Source organism: Boleophthalmus pectinirostris, unplaced genomic scaffold, assembly GCF_026225935.1.
Source record: "Boleophthalmus pectinirostris isolate CB_2022bp ecotype Guang Dong unplaced genomic scaffold, ASM2622593v1 HiC_scaffold_3, whole genome shotgun sequence".
Lineage (NCBI taxonomy): Eukaryota > Metazoa > Chordata > Actinopteri > Gobiiformes > Gobiidae > Boleophthalmus > Boleophthalmus pectinirostris.
This window is the reverse complement of record NW_026571299.1, coordinates 6749350-6769612: the sequence shown is the minus strand read 5'-3', so window position 1 is coordinate 6769612 and position 20263 is coordinate 6749350. Positions and strand designations below refer to the sequence as shown.

The following is a 20263-nucleotide window of genomic DNA, read 5'->3' as shown; positions in this document are numbered from 1 at the left end:
AATTAAAAAAAACAAAAACTCCAGTTCTGTTTGTGATGAGGAATAATATGGACCCTTGAAAGTTTAATATTTACATTTTTTTTTAAAAGTCTGCGGGAAAATCTACTTCTGGAACCATTACCTTTTGCAGTACATTGAAAAATCGCAATATTTTTCATATCGTGCAGCCCTAATCTCAACTCAAACCTCCATGGTAAAATTGCACTCTTGAGAAGTAACTCCCTGCCCAAAAAAAAACACTGCAATCCACAGCATTTTTGGCTTCTTAACACAAAATGTAACAAAAATAAAATAAAAACAATAATAATTTTGTGTGACAGTCTTTGAACCATGCTACTTTTGCTCCGTGTCCATCGTCCAGACCACAAACGTTCCAGAAACTTTTCAAAATCATAAAAAAGCAACAACCGAAAACACTTAAAAGGTCCTATATTACGCAAAATTGACTTTTGAGAGATTTAATCCATGTTATAATGTTGTTACCTCCTCAAAAACAAACCCGGAGTTGTGTTTTGTTTGGAATAATCGTTTATTTTTAGCCTGTCCACATCTCCAAACCTCAAAATGCTCTGTTCCACCTTTTGATGTCATGAAGTGGTGGTTTTAATGGCTCCTTTTGGCGATTCCAGGGCTGAAAATCGATAAATCTGCAGAGTTTGTGTGTTAAATGTGTGAATTAAACCAAAAAAACACAACTCCAGGTCTGTTTGTGACGAGGAAACAACATTATAAATAACACAGATCAGAAAAAAGCGTAATATAGACCTTTTAATATACTTAAATTATCTTTCCAATAATATCCAGTAGTTTAAAACCAGATAGAAATACAGTTATTGAAGTTCAAAAGTCACAGTTTTTGTCCTGGTTGCATTTCAGATCCTTTCAGAAATCCAAAAACGGCGTCTCAATAGAGTTCGCGCTTGTTGTAGACATTTTTACCCACAAGGCATTGCATTTGTAGTCCGTTGTGGTTGTAGTCTTTCGTGGAGATTCTGTATTCTCATTTTTCTTTAGTCGCTCTGTCCTTAGATGCTTCCCAGAACGCAGCGGGGTCGAGGCAGAGAGGAGTACGACGCTGCAGGGGACACAGACGTGGACACAGCGCCATCTTGTGACGGTAGGACGTAATGTTTTGAGATAATGAATGACTTTTACCTAGTTAAATATGGAAGATAATTTGTTTCATCAGATTTTGAATTTTAAATGCTGTTGAATTTCTCACTTTGATTTTTTTACTCTGAAAAAAATGTTTGAAAATGTACACTTAAAATTTCAGCAAACAAAAATTCAGCATAAATATAATTCAGTGTATAAAATTCAATATATATAAAAAAATAAATAAATAAATCACCTTTTAAATATTCAGCACAAATATTTTCAAGCCTTCAAATTCAACAATCAAAAATCAGAGTGTAAAATTTGCAGTGATGAAAATTTACAATAAAGATCCGAGATGCCAAGGCAGAAGCAATCAATCCGAAGTGAACCGATCTAACTTAGTAAGAAACAGGAGATGTTGCGGCGACGCGATCTGATTGGTCAAAATTAGCCTCATCTTTTTGATTTGTTAAGTGTAAAACCCGCCCACAGATGAGAACAGCCAATAGGAAACAACCTCCGTCCTCCTCGCTCACATGATCGACTGCTTCTGCCTTGGCATCTTGGATTTTTGCTGTGAAATTTTTCACTGTGAATTTTACGTTCTGAATTTCGACTGGTGAACTGGAGGACTTGAAAATATCTGTGGTGATTTTTTTTGTTTATTTTGAATTGAAAGTAAACTTCAAATTTCAGCCACTAAAATTCAGAATAAAAACAATTCAAACATCTTTTTTCAGAGTTAAAAAATTCAAAGTGAGAAATTCGGTCGTATTTAAAATTCAAAATGTGATGGGACAAATTATCTTCCATAGTTAAAGTTCTTAAATGTGCGCTTGTCAGTTAAGGATAGTGTAAAACTTGTAAACAAGAGGCTGCTCAATTAAACAAAGATGAAAAATATAAAACATAAATGATATAAGTCTTGGTACCGTTGGTAAATCTTGCCTAAAATAGTTGTTGTATCCCTGAATAAGAGATCTTACTGCTGTTGCAATTAGAGATTATAAAAGACACAGTAGCTAACATTTTGTTGACATGTTTATGAGGTAAAACCTACAGTCACAAGATGGCTGCCATACAACTCTAATTTCTCTTCTTACAAGTGTATAGAGTAGACGACGATGGAAGTATAGGGCCATGAGTCAAACCTACAGTCACAACATGGCCGTTATTGGAAAGTAAACTCTAGACTTGCCTGTGTCTAGGGTAAAACTAGGGAAGTACAGATCCAGCAGTAAGCCTTACAGTCACAAGATGGCGGTCGTACTGTAGGTGACCATTGGAAAATCCACTCTAGTTTCTCTTCTTGCCTGTGTATACGGTAAAACCATGGAATTATAGATCTATAAGTACGCCCTACAGTCACAAGATGGACGCCATTTACTCTAGTTTCTCCTGTTACATGTTTTTTGGGAAGTATAGGCGAGTTTCATTGTTGACAAAAGCGTGCGTTGCATGCTGAGAATTATTTTGGTCGGCGGCAAGAAACACTAATTCAACATGACGGACAGAGCGAGAAAGCACGTAAAGGGTATTGATCCCGGTTATTTATCCACTCTAACGGCAGAGGACCCAAGACCATTTGACCAGAAATTAGTCATAAGCATCGATGGACGCCAAATCATCCTTTTCAACCCCGACAAAAGGTGGACCAAACCAAATTTCTGGTCAGAATCGCCAACTACCTGGACAAATATTCACTTCGGCGATATCCACAATGACTTGGTGGAAACTCCTGGGCCATTCACAGCAGAAAAGATCAAAACCTCCAAGAGTCTCGATGTGTCGTTGAACTTGTTGGAGTCCACGGTTTGCTAGGATCTTCTACGTTTGCTCTGCGAATGTTTGAAAGCCATTTAATTCACCGTTAGCGGTTCTTTTCACTCGGAATACGAAAAAGACATTTTCCTTCTTCCGTGCTTCTATTTGTGCATCCGATAATGCGGCAGGAATTTACCATTATTGGGGATAAATACACGAGGTTACGCACTGTGTTTGACCGCTATCGTGTTTCTTGCCTCCGACCAAAATATTTCCCAGCATGCAACGCGGGCTTTTAATAACAATGACGTCAGCTGAAACTCGCCTATAGATCCATAATTATGCCCTACAGTCACAAGATGGCCGCCGTACTACAGGTAAACATTGGAAAGTCCATTCTACTTTCTCATTCTTCTCTGCAGTTCTGTCCCATGCTTCCAGGCTGAGGAGGTCTGTGGAGTTTACGCAGAATGCCGAGGTAATGTGAGTCTATCCCAGAAGGCACCAGGGCGTTTTCTCCTGGTCGCACTCTAGTTTGGTGTTGATGATCGTACACGGAGCTCCATTTATGGTCATTTCCTGTTGGGACTCCACAGAGTACATGAGGTTGGAGAGGCCGCCGTCCGGGTCCACTTTAAACTGCTCCTGGACACAAAAAGTCGGACGTTTTATGTATTAACGAAAACTGGTTGATACTTTGTGGCTACACCGCGCTTGGGGGTTCTGTGCATGTGCATCTATGGCAGAATATTCAGCCGTTACAATGATGACACAATGCATACATACCCGCTTTGTTTTTAGTTTTTACTCCAGAAAAATACAAAATGGATTTAAACAGCACATTTTCAGGCGCCTGTGATCAGTCTGAGCGTTCATCGTCCTGTTTAGGAGTTTGATTTTCAACAAAAAGGTGAGACTAACTGAAAAACTGACTTGTGACTGAAGTTTTATATGAGAAGGACTTTTGTTTTTATTGTTTTGAAAACGCTGTATTGACTGAAAACAATGCATCCACATGTATTGTACCGTATTTTTCGGACTATAAGGTGCACTTAAAATCTCTTAATTTTCTCAAAAATCGACTTAAGTATTAATTATGGTTGTGCTTACTGGTCTTGAACTGATTTTCACACATATTCCACTGAGTCATGTCCTTTAAAAATAAATAAATAAATACAAAAAAAAAAAAAAAAAACTATAAATAAATAAACCATAAAATTTAAAAAATATATAAAAATAACTAAAATAATATTAAATAAAATTACATACAAATAAAATTAAATAAGATAAGATAAATTAAGATAAGATAAAATAAAAGTTAATCTGGTACCTGTTTCTGTGTTGCGACTCTCTTCTGGTCCCTCTTCCTCCAGGCCGGGTCGTGGATGTGCTGAAAAGTTTTGTAGCCCGTGGTGATCCCGGTCGGCCGGTACAGCTGAACAAACAACAACAAAAACAAAACTAAAGAAAGATGTAAAACGAAAGGTCCTATATTACATAAAACTTACTCTTGTGAACTTTAAGTCATATTATAATGTTGTTATCTTATCAAAAACAGACCTGGAGTTGTGTTTTGTTTCATTCACGTTTTACCTTTAGTTCAGTAGAGATTGACAATTCCAGGGCTAAATGATTTCTAGTGAAGGTGTATGGAGTTTAAAAACACAGTGAAGCACTTCCTGTATTAGAAGAACTCAGCCTAAATATGCAGGGTTTGTGTGTTAAACATGTGTAAAATAAACAAAACACAACTCCAGGTCTGTTTTTGATGAGGTGGTAACATTGTAACACAGCTCAGAAAACAGAGTAACATTGGGCTCTTTAAACTTTAATATTTTTGTCACCTGCAGGTCGGCTTTCTTCAGACGTCTGTAGAACTCGTCGTCCTCTCTCCCCCAGCCCCAGAAGCGGTTGGACATGCCGTTACACTGAAACGGACAAAACACAAGTTCAGCTACCAACACCACCACACTCATTACATTTCATTTACATAAAAATGTATTTGTATTTGTCAGGAAACGCCCTCTGAACTTTCAAATATGGCCAATATGGGTTTGGTATTATGACTCGTGAAGTCTTAGGAAGTCAGGTGCAGCGTCTACAAACTACTACTACTACAGCTTCATCTGTGATTTCAAATGTCCAAACTCACATGAGCACACACAGGGAGGGATATTTAAGTCATAAACTTATTGAAATAAACAGGCGCTTTTAATGCTTTTATCACACTTTCTGAGACCGCAGACAAATACATAAATAGTAAATAGTGAGGGAGGGGGGCTGGGGTGGAGGTGCATAAGAGTGCGCTCTGGTCATGGGGGGTCGGGGGGTGAAGGGGGTGATGTTGGTTTAGAGTCAAGTGCGGTGACCAGACCCAGGGCTGTGACAGAGATCCATATGGAGGCACTGGGGCTGGGACAGACTGAGAAACACTGCAGCCTGGAGAAAATCTGTTAGACCTAAGAGACACAAGCTCTAGAAAACACCTCATAAATGTGATTGGATCACACAGTAATATGTTTATAGGAAATAATTGAAGAAAATATATAACTTACAATCATGGGGGAATTAATTAATTCATTCATTTTTTGTTAATCATTGCATTTATACAGCGCCTTTCAAGATACCCAAAGCGCTTTACAGATCATTATTCAGTCACTCCACACTCAGTGGTGGTAAGCTACTATTGTAGCCACAGCTGCCCTGGGGCAGATTGACGGACGTAAGGCTGCCAATCTGCACCATCGGCCCCTCCGACCACCACCATCACTCACACACACACCACTTTCATACTAGGCAATGTGGGTGAAGTGTCTTGCCTAAGGACACAACAACAGTTTTGCCACTGGTGCCCTCCTGTGGCACCTGGAATTTCCAGTGTCTCCCATCCAAGTACTACCCAGGCCCGGCCCTGCTGAGCTTCTGAGATCTGACGGGATTAGGCTTTGACAAACTGGTATGGCCATTAGAATATTTTGTTGCATTATCAGAGTAATAATATTCTAAAACTGAAGAATTTTTGTTCTTACGAATGCTCCTGACTGACTGGTTTTGTGAACATTTTCAGTTAAAAAACATTTTGTGAATGCCAAAAAAAGCCAAAAGGTACAAATTTGTTTGTAAGAATGCTTCATGAATGAGGCCCAATGTTTTAATCATGATTTACAGACAAAAATAAAACCACCAGCATCATGTAGAGTGGGTTAATATGAACATTTTAAGACCAAAACAACAAGCTTGACAGCAGCAATTACAGAGAGAGGGGCAATGTTTTTCAATAGAAAGTGACAGAATTAATGGATATGTTCAACAGAACGCTCTCTGTTTTTTTGGAACACGGCAGGTGAGCAATGTCCATTTATTTGTTTGTTTATTTCATTCATAAAGTATAAAAAGACATTAACAGTGTCACAACATCAAACTTACGAGAAATGAAAGAAAAGGAGCAGAAAGAAAAGTCATCTTATGTTTTCTGCCCCCTTTTCCCTTTTCCAGACAAAACATCAACACCAATATTTACTTTAAAAGATAGTAGTATCACAGAATCACAGTAACACAGTACCACAGTATAGTAGTAGTAGTAGTAGTAGTAGTAGTAGTAGTCTTTGTAGTACTCACCATCTTGTAGTGCTTCTTGGTGAGCAGTAGGATTCCTCCCACGTAGGTCTTGTAGTGGTACAGAGGGTGCAGCTCCGGAGACGCGACGTGGAAGGGTCCGTCACTGGGGAAACCGTAGTCGAGGGCGTCGTTAAGGGGCAGCAGGTCCACGTCGTGCATGGCCAAGTAGTCGGTGTCGTTACCGCTCTCCAGGTAACCCACGTTTATCAGGGAGGCGCGGTTAAACCTGCGGGCAACAAGACGCCACTTTAGGACAGAATACTTTAGGTCTGGTCCTGGTTCAGTCCTGGTTCAGTTCCTGATTCAGTTGTCCCTGATTTAGTCCTGGTCCAGTACTAGTCTTTGCCTGCAATAGTCTATCTGGTCTATTCCTGGTTTTGTCCCGATTCAGTCCCTTGTCCAGTCCCAGTCCTGGTCCAGTCCTGCTTTAGTCCTGCTTTAGTCTAGTTCCAGTCCTCTCCTGTAGTGATTTATTAAGTCTATCCCTGCTTAAGTCCTATTTTAGTCCTGGTCCAGTCCCAGTCCGGGTCCTCACCTGTAGTGGTGGATCTGTTTTAGTCCTGGTTTAGTCCTGTTTTAGTCCCGGTCCGGGTCCTGACCTGTAGTGGTTGAGCTGTTCTAGTCCTGTTCTAGTCCTGTTCTAGTCCTGTTCTAGTCCTGTTCTAGTCCTGTTCTAGTCCTGTTCTAGTCCTGTTTTTGTCCAGGTCCCGGTCCAGTTCTGGTCCTGGTCCTGACGTGTAGTGCTCGAGCTGGTTCAGTCCTGAATCAGTCCTGGTTCAGTCCTGGTCCTGGTCCTGACCTGCAGTGGTCGAGTTGTTTTAGTCTTGTTTTAGTCCTGTTTTGGTCCTGGTCCAGTCCCAGTCCTGACCTGTAGTGGTCGAGCTGGTCCAGTCCTGTTTTAGTCGTAGTTCAGTCCTGTTTTAGTCCTGTTTTAGTCCTGTTTTAGTCCTGTTTTAGTCCTGGTCCTGGTCCTGGTCGAGCTGGTTCAGTCCTGTTTTAGTCCTGGTCCAGTCCTGGTCCAGCCCTGGTCCTGGTCCTGACCTGCAGTGGTCAAGTTGTTTTAGTCCTGTTTTAGTCCTGTTTTAGTCCTGTTTTAGTCCTGTTTTAGTCCTGTTTTAGTCCTGGTCCAGTCCCAGTCCTGACCTGTAGTGGTCGAGCTGGTTCAGTCCTGTTTTAGTCCTGGTCCTGGTCCTGGTCCTGACCTGTAGTGGTCGAGCTGGTTCAGTCCTGTTTTAGTCCTGTTTAGTCCTGGTCCTGGTCCTGACCTGTAGTGGTCGAGCTGGTTCAGTCTTGTTTTAGTCCTGTTTTAGTCCTGGTCCAGTCCCAGTCCTGACCTGTAGTGGTCGAGCTGGTTCAGTCTTGTTTTAGTCCTGTTTTAGTCCTGGTCCAGTCCCAGTCCTGACCTGTAGTGGTCGAGCTGGTTCAGTCCTGTTTTAGTCTTGTCCTGGTCCTGGTCCTGACCTGTAGTGGTCGAGCTGGTTCAGTTCTGTTTTAGTCTTGTTTTAGTCCTGGTCCTGACCTGTAGTGGTCGAGCTGGTTGACGATGAGGATCTTGTGTCTGATTTTCTTCTTGTTGAGGAAACTGTGCATGAACGGCACAAAGACGAGCAGCTCCTCGAACCGCTCCCTGAACGGAACGATCAGGGCCAGTTTGTGCGGGCCCCAGCCGCTCGGGTCCGGCTCCGGTCCCGGGACCCGGTGCGGACACGGGGCCGGGGGCGGGCACGGGGCCGACGAGCGCTGGGACGAGGACATGTCTCCAGAACAGGTGAGCTGGAGCCACAGGAGAGACACCAGCACGAGGAAAACACACAGACCGAAGAGCTGGAAAACACTACAGCGGGAACAACGCCAGGAACTCCACGGAAACCTGAGGAGAGAGGGAGGAGAAGAAAGGAGAGGAGGAGAGGAGAGAAAGAGAGGAGAGAGGGAAGAGAAGAAAGAAGAGGAGAGAGGAGAGAAAGAGAGAGAGAGAGGAGAGAGGGAAGAGAAGAAAGGAGAGGAGAGAGGAGAGAAAGAGAGGAGAAAGAGGAGAGAGAGAGAGAGAGAGAGAGGAGAGAGAGAGAGAGGAGAGAGAGAGAGAGGAGAGAGGAGAGAAAGAGGAGAGAGAGGAGAGAGAGGAGAGGGAGGAGAAGAGAGAGGAGGAGGAGAGAGGAGAGAGAAGAGAGGAGAGAGAGGGAGAGAGAAGAGAGAGGAGAAGAGGAGAGAGAGGGAAGAGAAGAAAGAAGAGGAGAGAAGGAGAGAAAGAGGAGAAAGAGGAGAGAGAGGAGAAAGAGGAGAGAGAGGAGAGAGAGAAAAGGGAGAAGGAGGAAGGAGAAGAAGGAGAGAGAGAGAGAGAGAGAGAGAGGAGAGGAGAGAGAGGAGAGAGAGATAGGGATGAGAGGAGGAGAGAGAGAGGAGAAAAGGAGAAAGGGAGAGAGGGAAGGAGGGGAGAGAAGAGGAGAGAAGAGAGGAGAGAGGAGAGAGAGGAGAGAGAGAGAGAGAGAGGAGAGAGAGGAAAGAGGTGGAGAGAAGGAGAGGAGAGAAGAAGGAGAGAGAGGAGGAGAGGAGGAGAGAGGAAGGGGGAGAGAGGGAGGAGAGGAAAAAAGAGATAGGAGGAGATACAGAGAGAGTTAGGGAGGAGAAAGTAGAAGAAGAGAGAAGAGAGAGGGGGAGAGAAAGAGGAAAGGTGGAGCAGAGAGGGAGAGAGGAGAAAGGGGAGAGGAGAGAGAGGGAGGAGGAGAAGAGAGAAACAGGAGAGGTGAGGGGAGGAGAGAAGGAGGAGAGAGAGAAGAGAGCAGAGGAGGAGAGAGTGGGACATGGGGAGAGGAGAGAAAGGGGGAAGAGAGGAGAGAGAGAGGCAGGATCTGGTTTAGTCTTGGTTCATTCATTTCTGCCTCCACATAAAACTGTCTGTAACTGGTAACAAAACCAGGTATAGTCTTGGCCTAGTCCAAGTCTAGTCCTGGTTTAGTTCTTATGCATTTCAATCAAGTTTAGTGCTTGATTTAGTCCTGGTCTGGACTGATTGAACTCCTTTTGAAGTGCAAAAAAATGCTCCATGGCCTTAACTTGGAGACGCCCTGTTTAAGTCCTGTTTAAGTCCTGTTTAAGTCCTGTTTAAGTCCTGTTTAAGTCCTGTTTAAGTCCTGTTTAAGTTCTGCTTGAGTCCCGCTTTAGCCCTACGTTTTGTCTTCTTCATCTTCTTCTTCTAGTTTAATTCTAGACTTGAACTGGTTTTAGTCTTTGGTTTTGACCCGGCTTGGGGCTTCCTTTAGTCCTGGTACAGTCCTATTTTAGTCCTGATCCAGTCCCGGTCCTCACCTGTAGTGGTCTATCTGGTCTATCCCTACTCCACTCCCTTGTTTTAGTCCTGGTCCAGCCCCGGGCCAGTAATGTTTTAGTCCAACTTTAGCCCTGCTTTAGTCCTGTTTTAGACCCGTTTTAGTCCTGCTTTAGTTTTGCTTTAGTTTTGCTTTAGTTTTGCTTTAGTCCTGGTTTAGTCCAGCTTTAGTCCTACTTTCTTTAGTCCTGCTTTAGTTTTGCTTTAGTCTGCTTTAGTCCTGCTTTAGTCCTGCTTTAGTCCAGCTTTAGTCCTGGCTTCATTTTGCTTTAGTCCTGCTTTAGTTTTGCTTTAGTTTTGCTTTAGTCTTGTTTTAGTCCTGCTTTAGTCCAGCTTTAGTCCTGCTTTAGTTTTGCTTTAGTTTTGCTTTAGTCCTGCTTTAGTCCTGGTTTAGTCCAGCTTTAGTCCTGGCTTCATTCTGCTTTAGTCCTGCTTTAGTTTTGCTTTAGTTTTGCTTTAGTCTTGTTTTAGTCCTGGTTTCGTTCTGCTTTCGTCCTGGTTTAGTCCAGCTTTAGTTTTGCTTTAGTTTTGCTTTAGCCCAGCTTTAGTCCAGCTTTAGTCCAGCTTTAGTCCAGCTTTAGTCCAGCTTTAGTCCAGCTTTAGTCTTGTTTTAGTCCTGGTTTCGTTCTGCTTTAGTTTTGCTTTAGTCCAGCTTTAGTCCAGCTTTAGTCCTGCTTTAGTCCTGCTTTAGTCCTGCTTTAGTCCTGCTTTAGTCCTGGCTTCATTCTGGTTTAGTCCTGGTTTAGTCCTGGTTTAGTCCTGGTTTAGTCCTGCTTTAGTTTTGCTTTAGTTTTGCTTTAGTCCTGCTTTAGTCCTGCTTTAGTTTTGCTTTAGTCTTGTTATAGTCCTGGTTTCATTCTGCTTTAGTCCTGCTTTAGTTTTGCTTTAGTCTTGTTTTAGTCCTGGTTTCATTCTGCTTTATTCCTGGTTTAGTCCTGGTTTAGTTTTGCTTTAGTCCTGCTTTAGTCCTGCTTTTTGTCTTCTAGTTTAATTCTAGACTTGAGCTGGTTTTAGTCCTTGGTTTTGACCCGGTTTGGGCGCCTCCTTTGGCCCTTAACTGATAAATGAACCGATATGAACCAGAGTTTGTGAAGATTCTGTCAAGGTCACAGAGAGATTTTGCTGCAAATCAGTGAAGCTAAACGAGACAACAAAACACACCGGCTCAAACTCGGTTATTTCTGTTAAAACAAAATGTATTTTCACCACAAAAAAATTAGTTTAAGCCAAAGTTAAAAGCTCAAATGCAAAAAAGATTATAGCGTTTTTAGTCTAAAATGAATTACAGTTTAGTTGTGAAGCATAAAACTGAGTCAAAACCAGCTAAAAAAAACAAATATTACTCATTCACACAGTTTAATTCTCGAGAAAAACAAGACGTAAACTCAATTATTTCTGTTACACGACAAATATTTATAGTTTAAGTCAAAGTTAAAAGCTGAAAACATCGATCAGTGTTTTAATCTCAAATCTCTTCAGGTGCGTGGTGTGGTTTTCTGTTGGGAGAGATCGTCACCTGCTCGTCTCCATGACATCTGTTCGCCTGGAATGTTCCGCAGTGTGGCATTACGGACGGGAGAGCTCTGGGAATACCGAGCGTCCTTTTTTTTTAGGTTTAAACACAGACTGGACTTTAGCCTTGAAATGAGAGAGTCACGTGATGCTCATTCTGCTTTCTGATTGGAGAATAACATAAACAACTCGTTCATGATGTTAAAAGTTTTTGTAGTTGAGGGAAATCGGCTGGAAAGTTCCTCTGAATTATACACTTTATGAAACTAAGTTAATTAATCTATAAACATATAAATAAATTAAATAAATAAAAAAAAAAACTAAACTTTTTTTCATTGTGTATATTGTATTAATCACTGGGGTGAACAAAAATATCACAATATTAATAGTATCAGTATTAGTATTATTAGTATTAGTATTAGTATTAGTATTAGTATGAGTAGAAGTAGAAGTATCAGTAGTATCAGTATTAGTGGTAGCAACAGTAATAGTAGTAGTAGTATTAGTTAGTAGTCGTATTAGTAGTAGTAGCAGCAGCAATAGTAGTAGTAGTAGTAGTAGTAGTAGTAGTAGTAGTAGTAGTAGTAGTAGTAGTAGTAGTAGTAGTTAGGAGTAGTAGTAGCAGTAGTAGCAGTAGTACTAGTAGTAGTAGTACTAGTTAGTAGTAGTAGTAGCAGTAGTAGTAGTAGCAGTAGTAGTAGTAGTTAGTAGTAGTAGTAGTAGTAGTAGTAGTAGCAGTAGTAGTAGTAGTAGTAGTAGTAGTAGTAGTAGTAGTAGTAGTAGTAGTAGTAGTAGTAGTAGTCAGTAGTAGTAGTAGTAGTAGTAGTAGTAGTAGTAGCAGTAGTAGTAGTAGTACAGTAGTAGTAGTAGTAGTAGTAGTAGTAGTAGTAGCAGTAGTAGTAGTAGTAGTACAGTAGTAGTAGTAGTAGTAGTAGTAGCAGTAGTAGTAGTAGTAGTAGTAGTAGTAGTAGTAGTAGTAGTAGTAGTAGTAGTAGTAGCAGTAGTAGTAGTAGTAGTAGTAGTAGTAGTAGTAGTAGTAGCAGTAGTAGTAGCAGTAGTAGTAGTAGTAGTAGCAGTAGTAGTAGTAGCAGTAGTAGTAGTAATAGTAGTAGTAGTAGTAGTATCAGTATTTACATTCATATTAGTATTAGTTAGTAGTAGTATTAGTATTAGTAGTAGCAGTAGTAGTAGTAGTAGTAGTAGTAGTAGTAGTAGTAGCAGTAGTAGCAGTAGCAGCAGTAGTAGTAGTAGTATTTTAGTAGTAGCAGCAGTAGTAATAGCAGTAGCAGTAGTAGTAATAGTAGTAGTAGTAATAGTAGTAGTAGTTTAGTAGTAGTAGCAGTAGCAGTAGCAGTAGCAGTAGTAGTAGTAATAGAAGCAGTACCACCTCATATCTGGGGACACTGGAATTTCCAATCAGAATCTTCCACACAGTTCTTTAACGCAGCATAAAACCAAAAACAAAACCAAACTTGTAGATTTGTGAAGAGGTGAGTCCACCCAAAGCAAGAATGTATTTTAACCTGAGAGCCAAGACGTCTCTATTTACCCGGGACAGTCCCAGTTTTGAGTCTTGTGTCCCTCTGTCCCAACAGATTTATCCAAAAACTACTGATTTGTCCCAGTTTTATACAAGAAATGTCCAAGATGTCTCTATTTTTGAACAATTTTATACCTGCCAACTGTAAAAAGAGATGAACATTGAGATTTGTTCAGGTAAAATTTTAAAAAAGCTGCTTAAAAACAACCAAAACACGAAGAAAATGTGACTATACTGAGCTTAATTACGCACTCGTTTAATAATAATTTTATTATTACCAATCACCACAAACCGAGGATGTCCCAGTTTTTGATTTTGAAATTCTCGTCGCTCAATGTTAAGCAACGCATTTTTGAGCAATAAAAACACCTGTAATCCAATAAATGCAACACAGATCACTTTAATGCCAAACTGTGGAACATTTCAGGCAAAGGATATTCACCAGAAAAGCTACACAATACAACTTTAAGCTTTGTTTTGGAGCCACACACGTTCATGCACTTGCACTTTTGTTTATTTTACTCACTTCTTGTCCATTTTTGACAGTTCACTCCTTCAAAGATCAACAATGAGATTAAGTTTCACACATTTACACGAGCAAAATTTATAAATATAATTAGATGTATTTCATATTTTAGCTGTAATTGTAACTCTCTTTGTATTAGCTCTTGACAGATTTTTGTTCCTGTTTGATATAAATAGAGGCTGGTCGTCAGTAACGGAAACGTTAAAGGAAGTTTTTTTTTTCAAGCAGCAAACTTTTACTTCTGCTTTTCCTCATACTTTTACTTCTTCTGTTCTTCATAGTTTTATTTCTGTTTCTCATACTTTTACTGTTTCTCATTTTTACTTTACTTCTACTGTTTCTCATACTTTTACTTCTACTGTTTCTCATACTTTTACTCCTACTGTTTCTCATACTTTTACTTCTACTGTTCTTCATAGTTTTATTTCTGTTTCTCATACTTTTACTGTTTCTCATACTTTTACTTCTACTGTTTCTCATACTTTTACTTCTACTGTTTCTCATACTTTTACTCCTACTGTTTCTCATACTTTTACTTCTACTGTTCTTCATAGTTTTATTTCTGTTCCTCATACTTTTACTTCTACTGTTCCTCATACTTTTACTTCTACTGTTCCTCATACTTTTACTTCTACTGTTCTTCATAGTTTTATTTCTTCTGTTCCTCATACTTCTACTTCTACTGTTCCTCATACTTTTACTTTGTCTTGATAAGATCTTGGAGTGAATCATTACAGTCAGAACAGAAAAAAAAATCTGATTTAAAAGTGTTTAATAACAGATATTTTGTCATGTAGTCTGCGCTGAAATGGAAGAATCGTGTTCTATTTCAGGGTGTCAAAACTCAAATTCACAGAGGCTGAAATTAAAAACTGGGACTAAATTAAATATTTATTGAAAAATTTCAACAACATCTGCATGTTTTCTCTTCTTTTGAGATATGTAATGTTAAATGTTTTCTTATTAAAATAAATGTGTAATAGTTTTGCTTTAAACACTGAATTTAGAAAAGTATAATATAAAATAATATATATATTTTTAAATAAATAAATGTGTTGTAAATTCCCCAGTAACTGTTAGTTCAGTATAGGGATGAAATTTTCTTAATCAATCGTCGGAAGAATTAAAGATCGATTATTGATTAATCATTAACGTTTTATATTAAAATAATCATCATTATTATTACTATCTGCACTACTAATCTGCAATAAATAAATTCAACTTTACGGCATATAAACCGTAACGACTCTAGAGCCACATCAGCCCGTTTGACATTATAATGTGTTTAATTCAGTTTTGCTCAACTCTCACAGAAACGAAACTTAAAACCGCATCGCTAATTTGCATAAACTAATCGAAGATAAAACTACAGCTCTTGTGTCGCTGATGTGGTTAAATTTCTGTCGGATTAAAAGACATGACTCAGGTGAATACAGGTTAGTGTGACCAGATTTGCGTTTGTCAAAACCAGGACAGCGTACGGGGGGAGGGAGGTGGGGACTCGTCATCGACATTGAGCGACTCTCACCTGGTAAAACTTTTTCCCACTGGACACAGAAACATATGTGCTGCTTTATACACTGTGCACATGGACTCACACTTGTCCCGAACGCAACGGAAAGCCTGGAATTTCTTGTACAAATCATCGTTAAATACACATTTGTGCTTCGGTACACTGCAGACTGACCCACTGTTTGTGTCTCGCTCCTTCTGATGCAGAGACACATGTACGGACCTGTTTGGTCACGACACACAGCAACCTACATTCGGGTTAACGTAATCGATGAAATTCTTAATGATCAATTATCGATTAATCGACTAGGGATGGGCATGATTAATCGATTAATTGGGCAATAAATCCAAACAGTGATAACTCTTGGTTCTCACTTACATATCCTTAACAAACTGGTTTGAATATTTGCTTCATATAGTTTTCTACCATATGGTACAAGATTAGGTTGAAAAACCTCTTACTTTTTGAGTCATGAGATTTTTTATTAAGAAAGGTCATGGTAACGGAGGGAAAAGTAACGGAGGGAAAATTGTGCAAACAAGTAGAAGGTGCATGATTTTGCATAATTTGTCGCTTTTTTCTTCTGAAAACTTTAATATTACTTCAAAATGAAAGGAAACTATTTCTATAAAATATGTCAGTCCTTCCAAGCAAATTTTTATCATTTAAAAAATTTATTTATTTATTTTTTTAAATCAAGTACCTTCATCAACAGTTCAAAGATGGAATAACACAAGATATGATGAAATACATCCATTATTTACATGATTTTCAGGTCTTTGAAATTTGGGAAATAATTTTTGTTCCATGTTTCACACATGGTCTGTTTAAAACATATGGAACTTTAGAACCAAAAATGGTACAGAAAAAAGGTAAACAGTTTCATAAACTAGAGTACATATGTATCTGTTCAATACATTTTTATATCAGATGCATTAACTTGAATTTTTGGCCTTGCTGTTTACTTCTGCTTGACTGGGCCCTAAAGTATATAAGAAGACAAAATGAACATCTTTGGCATGATTTAAATGTGTTTATAGATAATCAGACAAAAGGATAGTTCAGATGAAAGGATAGATTAACAGACAGCTCACAAGACTGAAGACAGGACATTAAAGCTCCCAAACACGTTCTGGTGTCCTAATTTACTCTTTGACCAGAGTATTGTTTGGATGAAGTGTCCAGTACATATTCTACAATCCCCAGCCTTTCTCCAACAAAATGTCTCTACAGTTTATCTGCAGCCGGTGGGCAGGTCTAATACATATTTGACATGATCTCATGGGTCAAATATGCACCAAATGGGCCAAATAGTTTGACTCTGTTCTCTGTAGTTCCCTCTGTTTTACTTTGTTGTTCTGTATATTACTGTAGTACTTTCGAGGATACCACATCACAGTACTTCAGTTTCAACCAAAACAACAAACAGAGAAGTGGGAGGGACATGTTCCAGCTTGTTCCAGTAAAATTAAACACAGCATTTATCAACTGTAAAGAGAAAAATATTTTCTAAAAACAGATATTTTTTCAGAGAAGTATCAAGTCTTCTCAAGTTACAGGCCTCAAGTCCGAGTCGAGTCCCAAGTCTTTGTCTATTTTATCAAGTCAAGTCTCAAGTTCTCAAAATAGTGAATGAATTGCAAGTCTCCATCTCTGCTAATAAGTTTTATTTTTTCACTCCACAGTCTTCTCTTTTCTCTCCAATTGAATGTCTCTTTCTCTTTTTAATTTTATGATGATTATTTATGTTTTGATTCGTTTTGATTGTGATTTTAATGCATTTCTTGTTCTGTAAAGTGTGTTAAATCTTCGAATGCCCCTGCCTACAAAATTTCAGCCCTGTATGTGTGACACTTACGGAGATATCGAAACGAAAATAACTAAAATTTCACAGGGTTGGTACATGATAGTAAGGAACCAGAAGGTAATTTTTTGAATTTTTTAAAAACATGACGCGTGAGATTTTCTGGAAATTTGATGAAATGGCGTGGAATGACCCAAAATAAATGTTATACCAAAAAAATAACAACACTCACCAACATAAAATGGACTGTTTTAGAAAGACTAGATGTCTGTTTTTAACATATCCAACATTTGCGATGGCGTTCTGCCTTATTTTCGCAAAATGTGATGTAAAACCACATGTCTAAAAGTAAATATTCTACAAGTACGTTTGCCAAATTTTAACCCTTGAAAATTTGAAGAACCGACCTTAAATAGTTTTTTAGATACAACAATCTGAAAGTGGCTCCTTCGAAAACTCTGCTCAAAACAGGTCAGGGCGGAGTTGGCAAAATATTTTCTAATGACAAAACTATAAGGAGTTGGGAGCTAAAATTTGGGACTTTTTCTATTGGGAAGTGTCTGAACCTCCTAGCAGTGTTGGGAAGTTTACTTTTAAAATGTATTCCCCTACAGATTACAGATTACAAACCCCAAAATGTAGTTTGTAACGTAATTCATTAAATTACTTAAAGTGAGTAACGTAATCTGAATACTTTAGATTACTTGATTTGCTGTAGAGAAGAAAAGACGAGGAAATCGTAACATAAGATGTTTTATCTGCTAAAAGAAAATAAAAAGCCCAGACTTTACTTAATCAAATTAAAAATATTATTGATAGAAGAGGAGACACGTCCACGCAGCATGATTTAGTCCTGTTAAATCCTGTTTTAGACCTGTTTTAGACCTGTTTTAGACCTGGTTTAGACCTGGTTTAGACCTGGTTTAGACCTGTTTTTAGTCCTGGTTTTAGACCTGGTTTGGACCTGGTTTGGACCTGGTTTGGACCTGGTTTGGACCTGGTTTGAGACCTGGTTTGGGCCAGGGTTTAGACCTTATTTAGACCTGGTTTTAGTCCTGGTTTAGACCTGGTTTTAGTCCTGGTTTAGTCCTGGTTTAGACCTGGTTTCAGTCCTGGTTTAGACCTGGTTTTAGTCCTGGTTTAAACCTGGTTTAGACCTGGTTTGGACCTGGTTTTAATCCTGGTTTAGTCCTGGTTTAGTCCTGGTTTGGTCTTGGTTTAGTCCTGGTTATAGGCCTGGTTTAGACCTGGTTTGAGACCTGGTTTTAGACCCGGGTTTAGACCTGGTTTAGACCTGGTTTAGTGTCTGGCAATAAGTGGAAGTTAAATGTAGAGCGTGGACATTAGGAGATTTGGTGTGGAATGACCCCTTGCTTTGCCTAATAGTCATGTAATTAATCAAGTTTGAGTTATTTATCATCATCATCAATATGTATAATTCAGAAATCCCTCGTTGAGTTATTTGGAAGGAGTTGGAGATCTACAGGTTGCTTTGTTACTGTTATTTTTATTGAATTTGAGTAAAAGTTTTGGTTTCACACAGGCAAAACGAACCGGTGACCCTTTCAAAACTCCAATAAAAAGGCAAACTCACCTTTTCTCCTCTTTGAAATAGAGCACGGGCTTTCTTCTGGACGAGTACATCATCTTGGTGAAGGGAGATGTGGTGGACGAGTCTGGACGCGGCTCTTTCACGTTTCACGGGCATTTAAATGTGACATAATTCACTGTATTTTTTTTGCACAAACGTAACGCAATCCACCCTTAACAACAACAAAACGTCTGCGATGCATTTTAGCGTTTTAAATGGACAATAAAAGCTTAAAATCGGCGTCAGGATCCATGGGGAGGTGCGCAGGTCGAGCTCCTCTTGGCCGCTGGACACGTAGCATAAAGCGGCGAGACAGACGCGCGTGTCCGCCTAAAAAAAACACTATTGACGTGATCTAATTTGACGTTTTACGGTGACATCTTGCTCCGATAAACCTCCGCTACCGCCGCTGTTATGTCGATGTCAAATTAGCGCGGTAATAAAATAAATAAACGAGAAATAAACGCATTTTGTAGTAGAAAAAAATCTGAACACAAGCCGATTGTAACGAAGTCCGACGGGGAAATAGACCCGACTGGGAAAGTGTTTGTTGACACTGAACGTTCCGCGTTTCTGTTTTATATTTTAGTTTATTTATTATCAGTGTTGGGGAGTAACAGATTACATGTACCGGAGTTACGTAATCAGAGTACAAATTATGAGTAACTGTATTCAGTTACAGTTACTGTTTCTGTGAGTGGTAATTGGATTACAGTTACTTTGTTGAAATAAATGGATTACACAGAGGTATTTTCCTGTTTTCACATTTTGGGCTAAACTAGATCTAAACCAGGTCTAAAACCAGGACTAAACCAGGTCTAAACCAGGACTAAAACCAGGTCTAAACTAGATCTAAACCAGGTCTAAACCAGGACTAAACCAGGTCTAGGACTAAACCAGGTCTAAACTAGATCTAAACCAGGTCTAAACCAGGACTAAAACCAGGTCTAAACTAGATCTAAACCAGGTCTAAACCAGGACTAAAACCAGGTCTAAACTAGATCTAAACCAGGTCTAAACCAGGACTAAAACCAGGTCTAAACTAAATCTAAACCAGGTCTAAACCAGGACTAAACCAAGACTAAACCAGGACTAAAACAGGATTTAACAGGACTAAACCAGGTCTAAACTAGATCTAAACTAGATCTAAACCAGGTCTAAAACCAGGACTAAACCAGGACTAAATCAGGACTAAAACAGGATTTAACAGGACTAAACCATGCTGCGTGGACGTGTCTCCTCGTCTTCTATCAATAATATTTTTAATACGGTTAAGTAAAGACTGGGCCTTTTATTTTCTTTTATCAGACAAAACATCTTATGTTACGATATCCTCATCTTTGCTTCTCTACAGCAAATCAAGTAATCCAAAGTATTCAGATTACATTACTCACTTTAAGTAATTTAATGGATTATGTTACAAACTACATTTTGGGGTCTGTAATCCGCTCCTTCAAATCTGATATAGTTTGTCTCATTGTTGTGTCTGTCCTTTGAAAAATACCAGATTTTGTGCATTATTTTATGCCTGGGCCTTCAAATTATTATTTTTAGATGTTACTGCTTTGTCCGGAATGTTTCACAGTATGGCTTTAAACCTTTCTGTCGTCATGGAGACCAAACCAGACCAAGTTACAGGTCAGATCTGCGGAGAGGCGACCCCGCTCACAGTCAGAATCTGTTTTTCAAGATATTATGAGCTATAAAACCACCTGTAATTGAATAAATATAAGGTAAAACTGTTTAAAGTCACACTGTGGAACATTCCACGTAATTACATCTCCATAGAAACAAGAAGGTGACAGACGCCTAACCAAAAAGTTACATATTGTACCTTGAATTTACTCTTACTTGAATAGTTTTCCCTTTTAATCGAGTAATTTGTTGGACCACTACTGTGTACTTCTACTTGAGTATTATTATTTTGAAATAACGTTACTCTTACTGTAGTACAATATTTGGTTACTCTGCTACT

At 39.2% G+C, this 20263-nt stretch overlaps 1 protein-coding gene across 1 annotated transcript; it reads right to left on the bottom strand.

Moving 5' to 3' along the window:
- Positions 1 to 252: 252 nt before the first annotated feature.
- b4galt7 (xylosylprotein beta 1,4-galactosyltransferase, polypeptide 7 (galactosyltransferase I)) lies at positions 253 to 19062 on the bottom strand. Its single transcript, XM_020931274.2, has 6 exons — positions 18292 to 19062; positions 8000 to 8350; positions 6481 to 6706; positions 4707 to 4790; positions 4193 to 4297; positions 253 to 3507 (listed from the first exon to the last, which is right to left on the bottom strand). Exons 1-6 carry the CDS (start codon positions 18342 to 18344, stop codon positions 3352 to 3354), a joined length of 975 nt encoding a protein of 324 aa, XP_020786933.2. The 5' UTR covers positions 18345 to 19062; the 3' UTR covers positions 253 to 3351.
- Positions 19063 to 20263: the final 1201 nt, after the last annotated feature.